Below are 14,232 nucleotides of genomic sequence, written 5' to 3'. Positions count from 1 at the left end.
ATGTGCTCTGATAACATGACAGACCATTAATGTCATTCAATATCTTGAAAGTAGGCCTATCTAGCTTTCATGTAGCTCGGTGGTAAGAGCAACGCAAGGTTGTGGGTTCGATCCCAGGGGATTGCAAATACCTATGTAAAATGTATAGGATAAAGCACTGTAAGTCGCTTTGAATAAAAGCGTCTGCCAAATGCCTAAATGTAAATGTACTTGTGAACATTTCATGAAACCTTAACATTAAGTTTACAAAATAAAGGCTAGGCCTAGTTGATGTTATTGTTGCTTAAGCATTTTTATATTTTTAGCTTTAGGAGAAAAATATTATTAGGCCATTTGTATCATGTTCATTAAGTGACTGTGTGTGATCGTACTTATTTTAAAACTAATGTTGAAAAATATGTGTATGGCGACTAAAATTTACCAATGAGATAAATACAGAATGTGACCTATACTGTGATTTAACGGGCATTAGGACCGAGAGTCAGTTCAGCTGGAAAGGTTGGATGGTGCGTGTGAGTGTAAGAGAGAGAGGGAAAGAGAGGGAGAGAGAGAGAGGGAGAGAGAGGCTGCAGCATCAGCATCATAATAAATTACGCTTTGAGGCGCGAACACTACAGCCGAGAAGGCGCGAACTAGCAACTGGATGTTTACGACGCTTTCTTTATCGTTATTAACCTTTTTTCCTGCTCAAGGAATAAAAACTGGACAGTGATAAGGTTTACATTACTTTATCTCCAGGATCCTTTTTTAAGGAGCCATGGATTATGCTACTGGACAAACTTCTGTCAAACTTGCATTTCTCATCTTTACAGGTGAGTTTACGAACTGACTTTCCGGATTTTACGTAGAAACGTATAAAGCTCTCAAATTGTTTCAGTCTTTCGGATATTTAGATTCAGTCCACCTGATGAAGCCTATTGTGCTCATGAAACCAATATATTTTATACGAGTGAACAAATGTGTGTAATAAATTCTGACCAGGCAAACAGATTTAATTGGATTGTCCACGAAACGCTTTTCACAGGCGTGTTGTTCAGCAAGACGTGGTTGTTTTCTGCTTCCAAACAACTATTAAAACTAATAAACCTTTTAGATTTCTAATTTAAACGCGTTGAAAATGGTGCAGTGCTTTATATTTCCATCAATTTAGCAGTTAAGCTAATTTATTCAGGACATAAAACCCCTTGATGTATCAGCTGGGCAAATGTGTGCTGTCATAATAATTAAAGAAAGTACCCAAAGAGTTAGGATATACTGGAAAGATGAGCTAATGGAGGAGCATGACAGGGATCCAGCTTTTCCTGGCAACCTTGGTGAAGTTATACAGTAGACACACTTTGGTATATAGAGTTTTGCATAAGTTTAATGCCAGCGTTCTTAAAAAAATGCACATGTTAGACGCACTATGGATTGCATTGAGGCTCGTAAAGTAGGTATTTTTTCGTAATATAACTCGTTTTCTTTGTATAAGGATGTTCAAGACAATTCTACACATCATTATACATTTATTTATCAAATTATTTAAATATTAATGGCATTGCAATTCTCTTGTGCATCATTTTTGTGCAGCACAACTTTTGTTAACAAGTCTGTTTTACTGTTATTTACTGTCATTTCAAACATTTTACGTCAAGCAACCTAAAGCAGCCATTGTACACATTTTATCGCTTTCTGATCATGACCTTGACATTGTTATTCCAGTGTTCAAGTTAAGCAATAGGAACCTATAGCCTCTGTTTAAATACTGTATATACTGCTGAGAAGAAACATATTGTTCTTTTATTTGGCAATATGCAATAGAAGACTTAGGTGAAGCCCCAGAGTCTCAAGACAGACCAGATGTGTACTAAGCACACATTTTTTTTGTATGTGTGTTACCTGTGAATTGAACCCACAACCTTTGTGTGGTGACAAAATGCTCTACAATCTGAGCTACAGGAACATGATGTACTTTATCATGAAGTCGCGAAGAAATTAGCTCATCATTGTGGGGTTCATGCATGTTTGTGTTTAAAGTTCGTATGGTGGGAGTTGATTTATGATGAATTTATGAAATATATAATGATTTTATAATACAAGATTTAGTTTGATAAAACAGTGTTAAGACTTTACCTCTGATGGGTCAACACACAAAGTTTTTGTTTATGATGGATAGTACACCATTTTCCATAAACTAGCTTATCAGCGTTTACCAATCGGCCAATTGAGCATTCAATGCATTGTCAGTGTCAAACGTATTTATATAATTATTAATATATTTTTTGGCATACACAGATAATCAGAGTTTTCACTTTGCATTTCATAATTCTCTTTGTTGCGTTTTGCTTTTAGCAAGATTAAATGCACAGATGTCAGGATTGAAGCAAAACTGAAACCCATTTTGAAGTTACCCAAAGGGTATGTGTAGACGAATATCAAGCTTCATTATTCCACTTGTAGTTTTTATCCCTTTATGTATCTTTTCATAAGAATGTTATGAGCTAAATTAATTCACTCACAAATATTAACTACAAAAATGATAAAACAGCAGTAGTGTGGCTTCAGTTACATGCACATTGAATGTGGAGAACATCTCTCAGATATAATGTATTATGAGTCTGCTGTATCAGCTAATAGTGAGCTTTGAGGACATTTTACTATCTGAGCTTAAACAAAGCAAAGTACTATTCAAATGTCTTATTCAGATTCCAAAAGTATTGTGGGGACATTTACTGTTAAAAACTGTCAACAACTGTCAGTAGAAGTGCAAGAACAACATTAGTAAAATGTTAGTTTTGTGTAGATTTCTTTGTCTGCTGCTCTTTGCAGCTTTTTGGGCCAAGAACTGTCTGCTTTGATAGGAAGTAATAATATGATTAACATGTAAAGTGAGAAACCACATGGTTTAAGGGTGGGTTTATCTGAAAAAATAGTAGGCTGTCATCGGAAAAATTTCCTTGAGATTATAATGCAGCAGTGGATGTCTGTAGTTATGTCTAATGTTTAACTTTAGTCTTGTTTAAGTGTAGTTAGTCTTAGTCCTGTCATGTTATTATAGTCCCCTGTTTTGTTATGCTACCCCCTCGTGGGATTTTGGTTTTGACTTTATTATTTATTAAAGTTTGTTAAATAATATTTGTATATTTTGTTACACTTATTAAATACGCTATTCCTAATAAAAAAAAAAAGATTTCTGGAAACCGTCTTGCTACCCCACCTTTGCTGCCTTTCGAGTCGGTTCACCGGGGAGATCCCGACCCCTACTTTGGGAACCCTGAAAAAATGCATAAAAGTCCACTCTCAAATCATGCAGTTGATGTAGAAACGGAAAAATGAAAAACTTTTGTTGCATATGCAGGTATTGCTGTCATGAGAAGAGATATCACAGCTTCTGACAACATTTTTAATTACTAGTAGACTGACTATCATGGTGATGTCTCTCCATGTGAGGAACATAACAAGTCTCAAACTTACATGCAAATGCGGTTTTCTGCGTAGCCAGTTTATTGGTATGCTTGTAAACACATACTAACAGGTTTCTTTTATAAGCTGATTTTTGATAGATATCCATTTATCTTGTCTTGTGCATGTAAACACACTCATTGAGTCTGTTTTTAGCAGTTATGGCAAGACAAGAGAGAAACTAGAGCTAATGGATAAGAATGTAGTTTAAGGAATCATCTAGCAAAAGTGCTTACTTTAGAACTGCACAGGGAGCTGTTGACGCTTAGGAAGTACAATATTATTATTAGACTTCAAGGTACAGGACAACAACGTTACCGTTGAAATATTGCAAGTGTGCTGGTCATTTTCAACACTTGTATGTGCACAAAAAAAATACATCTGGTCAAAGTTGCTTTTTGATTTTTCAGAAAACTAAATTTGTCACAAACCATTTCATTGCACTTTTTCTGTTTGCTGTTTGACATATGAGACAACAGGAAACGACACATGAAACCATAATTTGATATCATTGTTCTAGATGTGCAATTGAATATACAGTAACGGTGCATGCTATGTTTGCCGTGTTAAATGTCTTTATTTCATAGGAAACCTTATTTCACTATTTTCCTTGGTTGTACTATTTTTCCCTGGCTGTTCCTCTGTTGTCTTCTGTCGATTGCGGAAGGGGACCAGGTTGGACCTGCACGGTTTCGGCAGGTGGGGCTTCCTGGGTCGCGCCTTGTGGGCTCTCCCTGTTCTACGTGGATGTTTGCTCAGTGGCTTTTGGATTGGAGTCACTGAGCGCAGCTATGACACGTCAGAGAAGATCTGGCCCTCCAGGCTGAGCCTGGTTTCTCCTGGGGTTTTTCTTTCTCCATTTATTCATCATTGGAGTTTGGGTTCCTCGCCACAGCATGGCAGTGTTGGATTTCTCCCCAGTAGACTGCATTTATTCATTTATTTATAAGATATTATTTAATACAATCATCTTGCTTGGTCTATAAACACCATTCACTGTGCTGTGCTTTACCTTTCTGTATTTTTCTGTTTTTCTTATATTCTCCTGTAAAGCTGCTTTGGAAAAATGCACATTGTGAAAAGCGCTATATAAATAAAACAAATTAAAACCGCATTGTTCTTTTAATACCAATGAATTACAGGACTATGACTTCACAGGAAGATTTGAGATTATGCGGAGTGAAGGCTTGCGTATGTGGTGAACAGCGTGAATCTTCTAAGAGAACTTCAGAAAGCTTGTTTTGTGAAATGGACTTCCTTTGCAGTGGCAGCTCCATAGTAGTTAAGTAATTACAGGTCTGAATGCCTAAAACCACATCAAAGTGTTCAGACAGTTCCATATCAGACAGTTAAGAGGTGAAAGTGTTCAGCACTAAGTGATTCCCTAAAATCTCTCTGCATCCTCACTTGTAAGCAATTGTATTCTTGATACAGTATGCTGTTGAAATCAATCTGTCACTGTACATCGACATAATAGAAGAAAAAAATCGGAATAATATATCTCCTGATTTGTTCCGGCCTAATGAAAATGCTTTAAAATAAATCATGTGACTGATATCTTACTGTTTATAAGAAAAAAAGCCAAGCTTTGCATTTTTGACTGCAGGCTCACCACAGCTTGAGTTTTTTTGGATTTGAGGACATAAAAAATTGAGATTGCAAGTTTAAATTCTAAGTATTTTTTTGTAAAAACAAGCTCTAAACGTTTCATCAGCAGCTTGCTTCCTTTCTTTCTGTTTGAGTATGTGACCTAAATATACAAAAGCAAATAACGAACAATCTGACATTTCCTCGCTTCTGTTCAGTGAAGACACTTTTGCTTTCTGAGTGCATCTATTAAAAGACACAGAACGGTATCTGTTTGGTTGGCCTGACCCAAACTTGGTCAACCTGATATTGCAGGATGAATTATTTTATATTTCTGACATCTGGTGGTGTAGATTGTTATCTGTCACGTTCGGGGAAGGCAGAACCCAAGCCCAGGCAGCAGTGCAAAACACGAAACTTTATTAAAAAGACAAAAACCTAAGATGGGGGAAAAACTAAACTAAACAAAGATAAACTCACACAAAACTATAAAACAAAGACTTCCCACGAGCACAGGACAGGACAGCAAATACAAGGGCATTAAATAGGAGAACTAACAAAGGGTAATTAACAAGGGGCAGGTGAGGAGAATCAAACACTGATGGGAAGCTAAACGAGGAAGTGACGGGGCGGGGACAAAGACAAGATCGGAGAGAGCGCATGGCATGCCAAAACAAACCAAGCAATCTCTCTCTCCACACGAAACACAGGGGTCTGTCATGATCCTGCCACAAGACTAAGAAAAACATGACCAGTTTTCAGAAATTCAGATTTGGTTTTGATTATGTCAAATGATGTCCGAATGGTAGGCTATTGAATCTGATAAGGCAACACAATTAAAATCTTTTTGTAGTCATTTACTCACTCTCTTACCAACAATCTTCTTTTGTGTTCTGCGGAAGAAAGAAAGTCGTACAGGTTTCAAATGTCGAATAGGTGAGTAAATGATTACAGAATTAAAAATTTTGAGTGAACTTTAACAGAACAAAAGAATGTCATAGATTGCTAATTGTGAACAAATGCTTAATAGTAGACACAGCAGATACTATAATTTATATAAAACAAAAAATAACCAAAATGATTTAGCTGTGATGCTGACCTGTATCTAAATTGAAATAGTATATTATAAAAGGCACAATTGATGCTTGAAAAGACATCATCAGATCACAACATCCAGCCAGTCTAGCTTCCACCAAAGATGTAGAAAAATAAATAAATGAATGAAACATTTAACTTTGACTTCTCTCAACCATGGGGAATTGTGCAGCAGTGATCTGGCAACAGGAGAAAAATCTGAATGAAAACAGGCTTTCTCAAAAGGGACTGATATGCATCTCGTATATGCTGCTGTTCGAATCAACATCTTCATACATCATTTAAGCAGACACTGATACATATAATTCTCAATCAGAAAAATCATCTGAGCCCAGTTTTTCTAGAGCAGATGTGATGTCTATCTGTGTTACACTATTACTTATCAGGCTTTTATTTGAAACTATACAAACTTGACCGCATGCTGAAGCATCTTCCTTGTCTTCTTAATTTGCCTGGAGCTCAAAAGTATTATTTGCTGAGCAATTTAACGGTAAAGAAGTGGTCAGGAAAAGTTAGTTTGCTTTACTGATGGATTATTTGTCCAAGCAGAGCTGGATCCTATAAACAAATTGAACCACAGTCTTAATGTTGTTGTCCATGAATACCTCATGTGTTATTATTTTAAACATGTCTTCAGGTTCTTCTCGCAGACAATTTTTTATTCCTAACGGCTGTAATTTTTTTTGGCAGCTTTTAACATTTGGCAAGCTTCCGGATTCTTGCTAACTTAATTACAATTCTTAGTGTGCTGGTCACATGTACAGAACCTCTATACTTTATGTAAACATTTATTCTTACTGCAGTATACAAAACATGACAAAATATCCCTTGCATACAAATCAATAGAACTTGCATTGTCAGAATATGTTGTTTTAATATGTCAAATGAGATGCTTTAAAAGCCTATTACCTGATAATTTAACCTTAGCTGCAACCAATTACAAGAAAATGTAAGACTGATTCATTTTTTATGAATGAAGGATTAACACAATTGACACAACTCTGTGTGAGGCTTAGTATGAACAAAACAATGCATGTCAATATCAGGTTATTTTATGGAATTTCCAAACAAAAACAAACCCTCTGACATTAATTCATTTTCTTTGCTCAGTTATGTGAATAGTAGCCAATTTTAAAACTTTTATAAATTGCTAACTTGTTAATAACCTCAGGAAACACATTTTCATAAAACAATAAAATTGTTTTAGCAATAAAACATATAGCTTGCCAAGTTACAAGAAAATAACCACAGTCTTGAGTTCGGAAAAGGTTCAAACCCCTTTTTCGGTAAATACAACAACAACAAAATGTTACTTTTTGCTTGTTTTAAAAGCTTTTTAATTTTTTCTCACTGGCTGCATGTTCATACTGACTCATGCATACTGCTGTACTGTAGCTACATGAAATAGGGCCTATAGAGGGTATGCATCAACATCACTTTCCCACGTCAAAATGTCGGGACACCCTGGGTGGCAAAACAACCAGCATATTGGCTGAAGAGAAAAGGAGACATAAAGAAACCGGGACTAAAACACGAAATCGTATGCTGAAATTACAAGCAGCTAGACTCGACGGTGATCCATTTGGCTTCACTACGACTGATAGGAATGTTTTGCCACCCATGAGGCCACGGTCCGGCGTGCTTGTGTGGTGTTCACGTGGTAAACTGACAATACGTTCATACCCTGAATTTATCAAGTAGGATATGTTTCTGGATCAGCATTATTATTGGTTTTGGAGGAACATTTTACAACAACTCCGATTGGTTTGTATACTATACTACCGTATACTATTGTGTACCATTCCTATAAACTTACCATTTCCCTCTGATTTAAGGAATTTATGGGTGGCAAGTTAAGTTTTGAGTGATGGATAGTATGTGGGTTAGGACATGTTTCTCTAACTGAATTGTTTGTTTAAGAACAAGAAAAGATGTTGATCCAGGAAAATATCATACCTGGCAAAATCACTGTGGCCATGTACCCTATTCACATTTTTTTCAGATTTTCCAATTGGATAGTTATTACCTTTTGAAGGTTCATAGTGCAGTGTTTGATTGACAGATCCTTGTATCACTCATCACATGTTCTTTGATAAAATCGACGGCATACAATTTTCTCCATAAACAAAAAACAATCTGGCAATACTTGTTAACTCACTTTCGAACACTTAAACCCATATTGAAAGTCTTATCTCGTCTAAAGCATTAGCCTAGTGGTAAAGATTCTCCATGTGCCTCTCAGCTCAAATAGAGGGCATTAAGAGTTGACATTACCCACTCAAAGGAAGGGAGATCAATCTCCTGCAGTCTTGGGCTCCGTCTCTGCTGATTAATCAGATGGTCATGATGTGCTGTGTATCATGTTGGTGAGGAGTGAAAGTTATCCTCTGTTACGATTAATGAAGCTGAGCTGTCTGATATTTCCGTATTGCCCCAAACTGGGTAGAACAGGTGGACCAGATGTCACGCTGCACCACTTGGACACAAACCAGTAGATCGAAATATAATCAAATAAAAAATGAAAAGTACATTCTTTTTGAAAGATGTGCCTTTGATTTGATTTTGACCCTGTCAGATGAATTCTCCACTCAGAGATCTTTATTAGTCATATGCAGTCATGGGGCCTCATTTATGTTGTCTAGAAATTGTCCTAAATGTGAATTTACGATCCTTTCTCAAAGTGCGTACGTGTGATTCATAGAACAAACGTACGCACAGAAAACGTGTGTACGCCTCTCCATCAGATGTGAAATCTATAAATAGCAAATTAGCGTGAAATCGCACGCAGCTGATCAGTTTCAGATCTCCGCCGTTTTATGATGTCTTATTAATGTCTCTGACAAATTAAAGAGCACCTGTCAACCTCCAAATATCCAAAAATCTGCACAGTTCGGACAAGCAAAAGTTTGTACGTCTGCTCAGACCCTGACGTAGCGCTGAGCACTTTTCCACGTCAATTTTTATAAATATTAACGCTGTCGTGGATTTTTGTCTACGCACACTCTATGATCAAATCTGTGCGTGCACTCGTTTTATAAATGAGGCCCCTTGTCCATGTCATTTGCAGCTTGATCGAAGATTAAAATGTAAATTTACAGTCTCTATCTCTGCTATTGGTTTACAAAATGAAAATGAACACAAAAGAAGATATTTTGAAGAATGTAGGAAAGCAAACAATTCTGGGGTTTTTGACTACCATTGTAATTGTTCCTACTCTGGTTGTCAATGGTGGCCGAGAACTGTTTGGTTACAAGCATTTTTCCAAATATCTTTCTCTGTGTTCATCAGAACAAAGAAATACAGATTCAACCCTAAGTAAACGATTACAGGATTTTTATTTTGTTTTTTTATTTAACTCTTCCTTTTAAACCCAAACACTGTGCCAAATCTGTAGTTTTTACTCAATGATAGCCGCTCTCAGTCAACTTGCAAACTTCTGTACATATTATATTAACTTATTACGCGCCTCATTTGAATGCTTGATTCTGATTGGCCAGTCGCGACATTCCAAGGGTTGTTCTTTTCAAATAACAACCCCTTAAAACTAATAACACCCTGCAACCCGGATGCTGCAAATCATTTTGAGATGGGCAATTTAATATGACACAAAAATGTAATATAAATATGTCTTTTCATAACGTATATGACAAATGGTCAAACCAATTTTGCCTGTTCGTTTTACTTTAAAACTGAAAGTTAACGGCTTTTCCTCACGGAAGGTCTGCATTAGGTAAAAATGAGCTTATAAAATATTTTAAATTCATTTTTTATGATTTACACCTCTTAGTGTTGGGTCCTGATCACACTGTCGGGGCTCATTTCTGCGATAACATCCGGCTGCCTGTACATTATCCCCTACAGAATACCTATACAGTTGTGTGACTTACATTTACACCATGCACCATGTACAATGTGTTTGCCGTTACCCATGGAAAATATAAAATTTGTTCAAGATCTTTGCCATCATTTCTAACTTGCCCATTGTGAATTTTATATTATGCAACTTTTACATTTGTGAAAATTGTCATCTGTTAGTATATTCAGCAATAGATCACATGATCTTTGTCACATGACAAATTCCCTGTGGGCTACGGTTGTGAGTCGTGACCTTTAGAGACATTACACACTGCACCCTAAGGCGACCGCCTTTGCTCCATTTGCCTTGTGTTGATTTTTTTATAGCATTTTCTCATCCAGCTTATTTTGAGGCTTCAGATGGTCTAGTCAATGCAGTCGAAAAGTAAATCATTGTGTGATCCTTGTGTACTCGTTGGTAAGATTGTCATGAGTTTAAATGGGCATGACATTTCCTTTGTGCAGTGTTTTGCTCATGTGCAAAATATGTAGCGTGACCATTGATTGATGGGTGGGGGGGTTTGGGGTTTGGCAAGTCAAATTGCGTTTTATCGGTTTTGCAGATTTAAAAAGTTTAAAAACATGTTTATAGGATTGCAGTTCTTGTTCTGATTGGATTCGGATGTCTGCAGTTGGTATACCAATTTCTACAGATCTACTGACAGATCGTTGGGTGGTAGCCATTTAAGTCACCCTTCCTATTCAGTAAAGGCACTGACATATCTATAAAGTAGGTATAGGAATATGACTTCAAGTATTTTTTACACTTGCGATAAAACTTTGTCAGAGCATTTACTGTACTGAATACAGTGGCTGTTTTAAAATCTATGTTAGGAAACTTTAGCAGGAGAGGGGAGGATTATTTTTTTAAGTTTCGTCAAGAAGACTGTCAGGTTTATGGCCAGGCAATGACAGGGAAAGTGTACTTCAGACGTTATGTAAGATCTTAAATGCGGGTCATAATTGGCACAGCATTTTTATGTTAGTGCTGGTCTTGGCATAATAAGCAATTGCTGTTTTTATCAACCTCTCCGTTTCAAAATAAATTGTTAAGACATTAAACTTTTTGGAAAAATAAATGTAAATGTGACTCATTTTTCTTGAAATGTGCCAAGAAATGCAAGAGCAAACAAGGACTCAATTGTATTGTTTATAGCTTAGAAGCAAATTTGGATTCCAGTAAAAAAATGCTGGTAACACTAGAGTACATTTTTATTTGTTAACATAAGCAAATGCATTAGCTAAAATGAACAAACAATGAGCAACATACTTTTTCAGCATTTCTTTTTTAATGATAGATAATGCCCATACAATTGTTAATTTTAGTTTATTGTTCATGAACTAATATTAACCATTATAACTTTTGATTATTAAAATGTATTATTGAATTATGAAATTAACATAAACTAAGATTAATAAATGCTTAAGTATTTTCCATTGAAAGTTCATCTATTATTCTAACATATATGCAAATAGGTTACAAATACAACAAATACAATCTTATGCTAAAATGTAACTGACTGCTGTTATAATTTAGTTCACAGCAGAATAACATATTGAAAATACTTGCTTTGAAATATTAATTTTTAATATAATAAAGTGTTCATTCAAAACCCTTTTAAAACATTTAACAGTAAATGAAGGGGAACATGTGTTTCATTTATATTAAACGTTTTTAAAAACATTGAAAAGCATCAGTATATTAAAAGAGATCTAATGTTGTGATTATTTTCTTCAGTGTGTTTTTAGATGTGTACAGTTGTGTGTGCGGATGCTTTGCTTATGAATAGGGAATTACAAAATGACATTTAAGTCCTCAGCGCTGTATCCATCTGTTCTGAATACAATGCATGTACTGTACTATATATAACTGTACGTAATGTAAGACAATGTTGCCTTGTAGGGGTCGGCCATTATGTAAACCTTAAAATGTCAAAAAAGGTTTGGTTTATTTTATGATTTACTTTTTACTGATGATAACAAAAGAGTCATGATAGAATAAAACAAGACCTTTTTCTTGACCTAATTGTTTTGGTCTTTTCAAGCTGCATCATTAAAACTTACTTTCTAATCATTTATTAAACACTTGCATTTGAGATCAAGGACTTTGTTTACATTTTTGACAGCATGCTCAACCTTTGTCTGGATGAATGTCTGTGTTCTTGTTTTCTTTCATCAGTGATCAGCAGCAGTTGTGCTCTGTTGGACAGAGTGTTGGAACATCTTTCAGCACACCCAGACCCTCCAAACTCCAGTCCAAAAGAGGACAGTGAATGTAAGATACTGATCATTAGTGTACTCCCTATTTAGAATGTGAAGAACTGCCACGATACACTCATGAGAGAGAAACCAGTCTCTGCTGTTGTCATGTAATTTACATTTCTTATGAAAATGTTCCTATAAATTTGGAAATTAAATACAGTTTTCTGACCTCATTGTCTTAGCGTCAGCTGGGGCTTTAAGGAAATAGTTCAGCCAAAAATAAAAACCCACATTTCGTTCCAAACTCATTTGACTTTCTCTGTGGAATATATAAAGCTTTTTTTGTAAGTTGTTTAACCTTATTTTTTATTCATTTTTGGTTGAATATTTCTTCCGCTTCTCTTTCCTGGTGTCACTTAATATCTTTACTAAATGGAGTTTGTCATTTCATTAACCACATTAAACTGAGAGGAAACTTCTCGAGGCATTTCTGTGGAATATTTGTTGAATCCCAAAGGGGTTTTGTGGTTTCCCTGTTTGTAGATTTCCTTGATCAATAGCTTTGTGATTCCAGAGACGCACTTGCGTGTCTTTCTACTGCAATGCCTAATGATAAACAGAAAGCCTTTGAAATATTCTGTGCAAACTGACATAACCTTGTATTGATTAGTAATATTAATTCAATGTTTGGATTTTTTAAGTCATTTAGAAGAAAAGGCGGGTGGTGGAGGGGGAAATCAAAGTTTAATTACATTTTTTATTCCCAGGAACTCTTTATTTCCAGAATCTGTTTACAGGTTTAAGGTCTCTTTAATAACCCCTTTCTTAAAAATGTAATTCAATTTAATTGCTAACGGATATTATTTAAAAGGTTAGTTTAAAGACATTCAGAGGGCTTGTTATATAATTTTTATGTAAATGTACTCAAAAAATGCTGGTTTGTTTTTAAACACCATCTGCTTTTCTAAATATTTGTCTCCTCCTAAGTATACAAAATGTTTTTTAGCTTCATTATGTTTGTCATGTGATTTTATTACCTTATTTTTTTCTAAAGAGGTAATGTTTTTGTTAGTTGATATCATATTAAAGCAATATAGTTATATATACAATATATCATACATATAAAGATAGAAATTAAAATTAGACTGATTCTGTTTTTATGCCAGATTATCTTGTCTATTTTCTGACATACAGTATATGTTATTCTAACTTTACATATCCACATTTATAATTCACCTCTATTATATTCTATCATGGGTATGCATTTCACGTTGATTTAAGTTTTTATCATTCATCATTTTTATTAGCTCTGCAATGCGAGTTGTGATTTTCCTTTAACCCTCTTACATACTGTTACTTCATCTTTCATCCTTGCAGTTTCCTATTGTGATTTTGAATCTCCATGTTCTTGGACCTTATCCAATCACAGCACTGGAGGAGACTGGTATGTCACATCACCACAGCAAAACAGAGCCAATAGATGGGGTATCCAACCATTAAAAGACCATTCTACTGGAAAGTCTCAAGGTAGGAATGATATTCTCAATGCTCATTTTATTTAGTGACAGAAGACATAATAAAACTACAAACGGTCATAGATATTACTCTATATAATACTGTATGCCTAGAATGTGTATAATTTTTTGCAATGATCTTATAACATTGGACTAACTTTTTATTTTCATCAGTCATTCAATTAAGAGCACATGCTCAGAAGTAAATATTTGTCTCCACTGCTTCATCCATATTTGCGACTTGTACTGTAATACTTAAAAAATGTAAAAATCATAACATATCGCGAAGTATTCATTTTATTAATTATCTTAAGAATATTATCAATTTCTCTGCCCAGTATTTTAACTCATAGAAGGCTTAAAATACCTCATTTACATATTTAAGATTTGTTGTTAAAGATTTACAGTTCCAGTTTAATGTATACAGTACTCTATAGTCATGTTGTCAAGAGTATAAGCTCACTAACCAAATACAAAAAGTTACCATGATTTTGACCATGCGAACTCCTTTGTATGAAAGGTCAGATTTCTTTTTTTC

At 35.2% G+C, this 14,232-nt stretch overlaps 1 protein-coding gene across 1 annotated transcript in view; it reads left to right on the top strand.

Annotated features, from left to right (window-relative positions):
* Positions 1-613: 613 nt before the first annotated feature.
* ltk (leukocyte receptor tyrosine kinase) overlaps positions 614-14,232 on the top strand; it is a 40,186-nt gene continuing 26,567 nt past the window's right edge. Inside the window, exons 1-3 of the mRNA XM_056768004.1 lie at positions 614-812; positions 12,158-12,253; positions 13,558-13,707. Coding sequence (XP_056623982.1) covers positions 758-812; positions 12,158-12,253; positions 13,558-13,707 — 301 coding nt within the window. The 5' untranslated portion in view covers positions 614-757. The remainder of the gene's footprint in view (positions 813-12,157; positions 12,254-13,557; positions 13,708-14,232) is intronic.

Source organism: Triplophysa dalaica, chromosome 15, assembly GCF_015846415.1.
Source record: "Triplophysa dalaica isolate WHDGS20190420 chromosome 15, ASM1584641v1, whole genome shotgun sequence".
Classification (NCBI taxonomy): Eukaryota; Metazoa; Chordata; class Actinopteri; order Cypriniformes; family Nemacheilidae; genus Triplophysa; species Triplophysa dalaica.
This window is presented reverse-complemented; position numbering and strand designations above follow the sequence as displayed.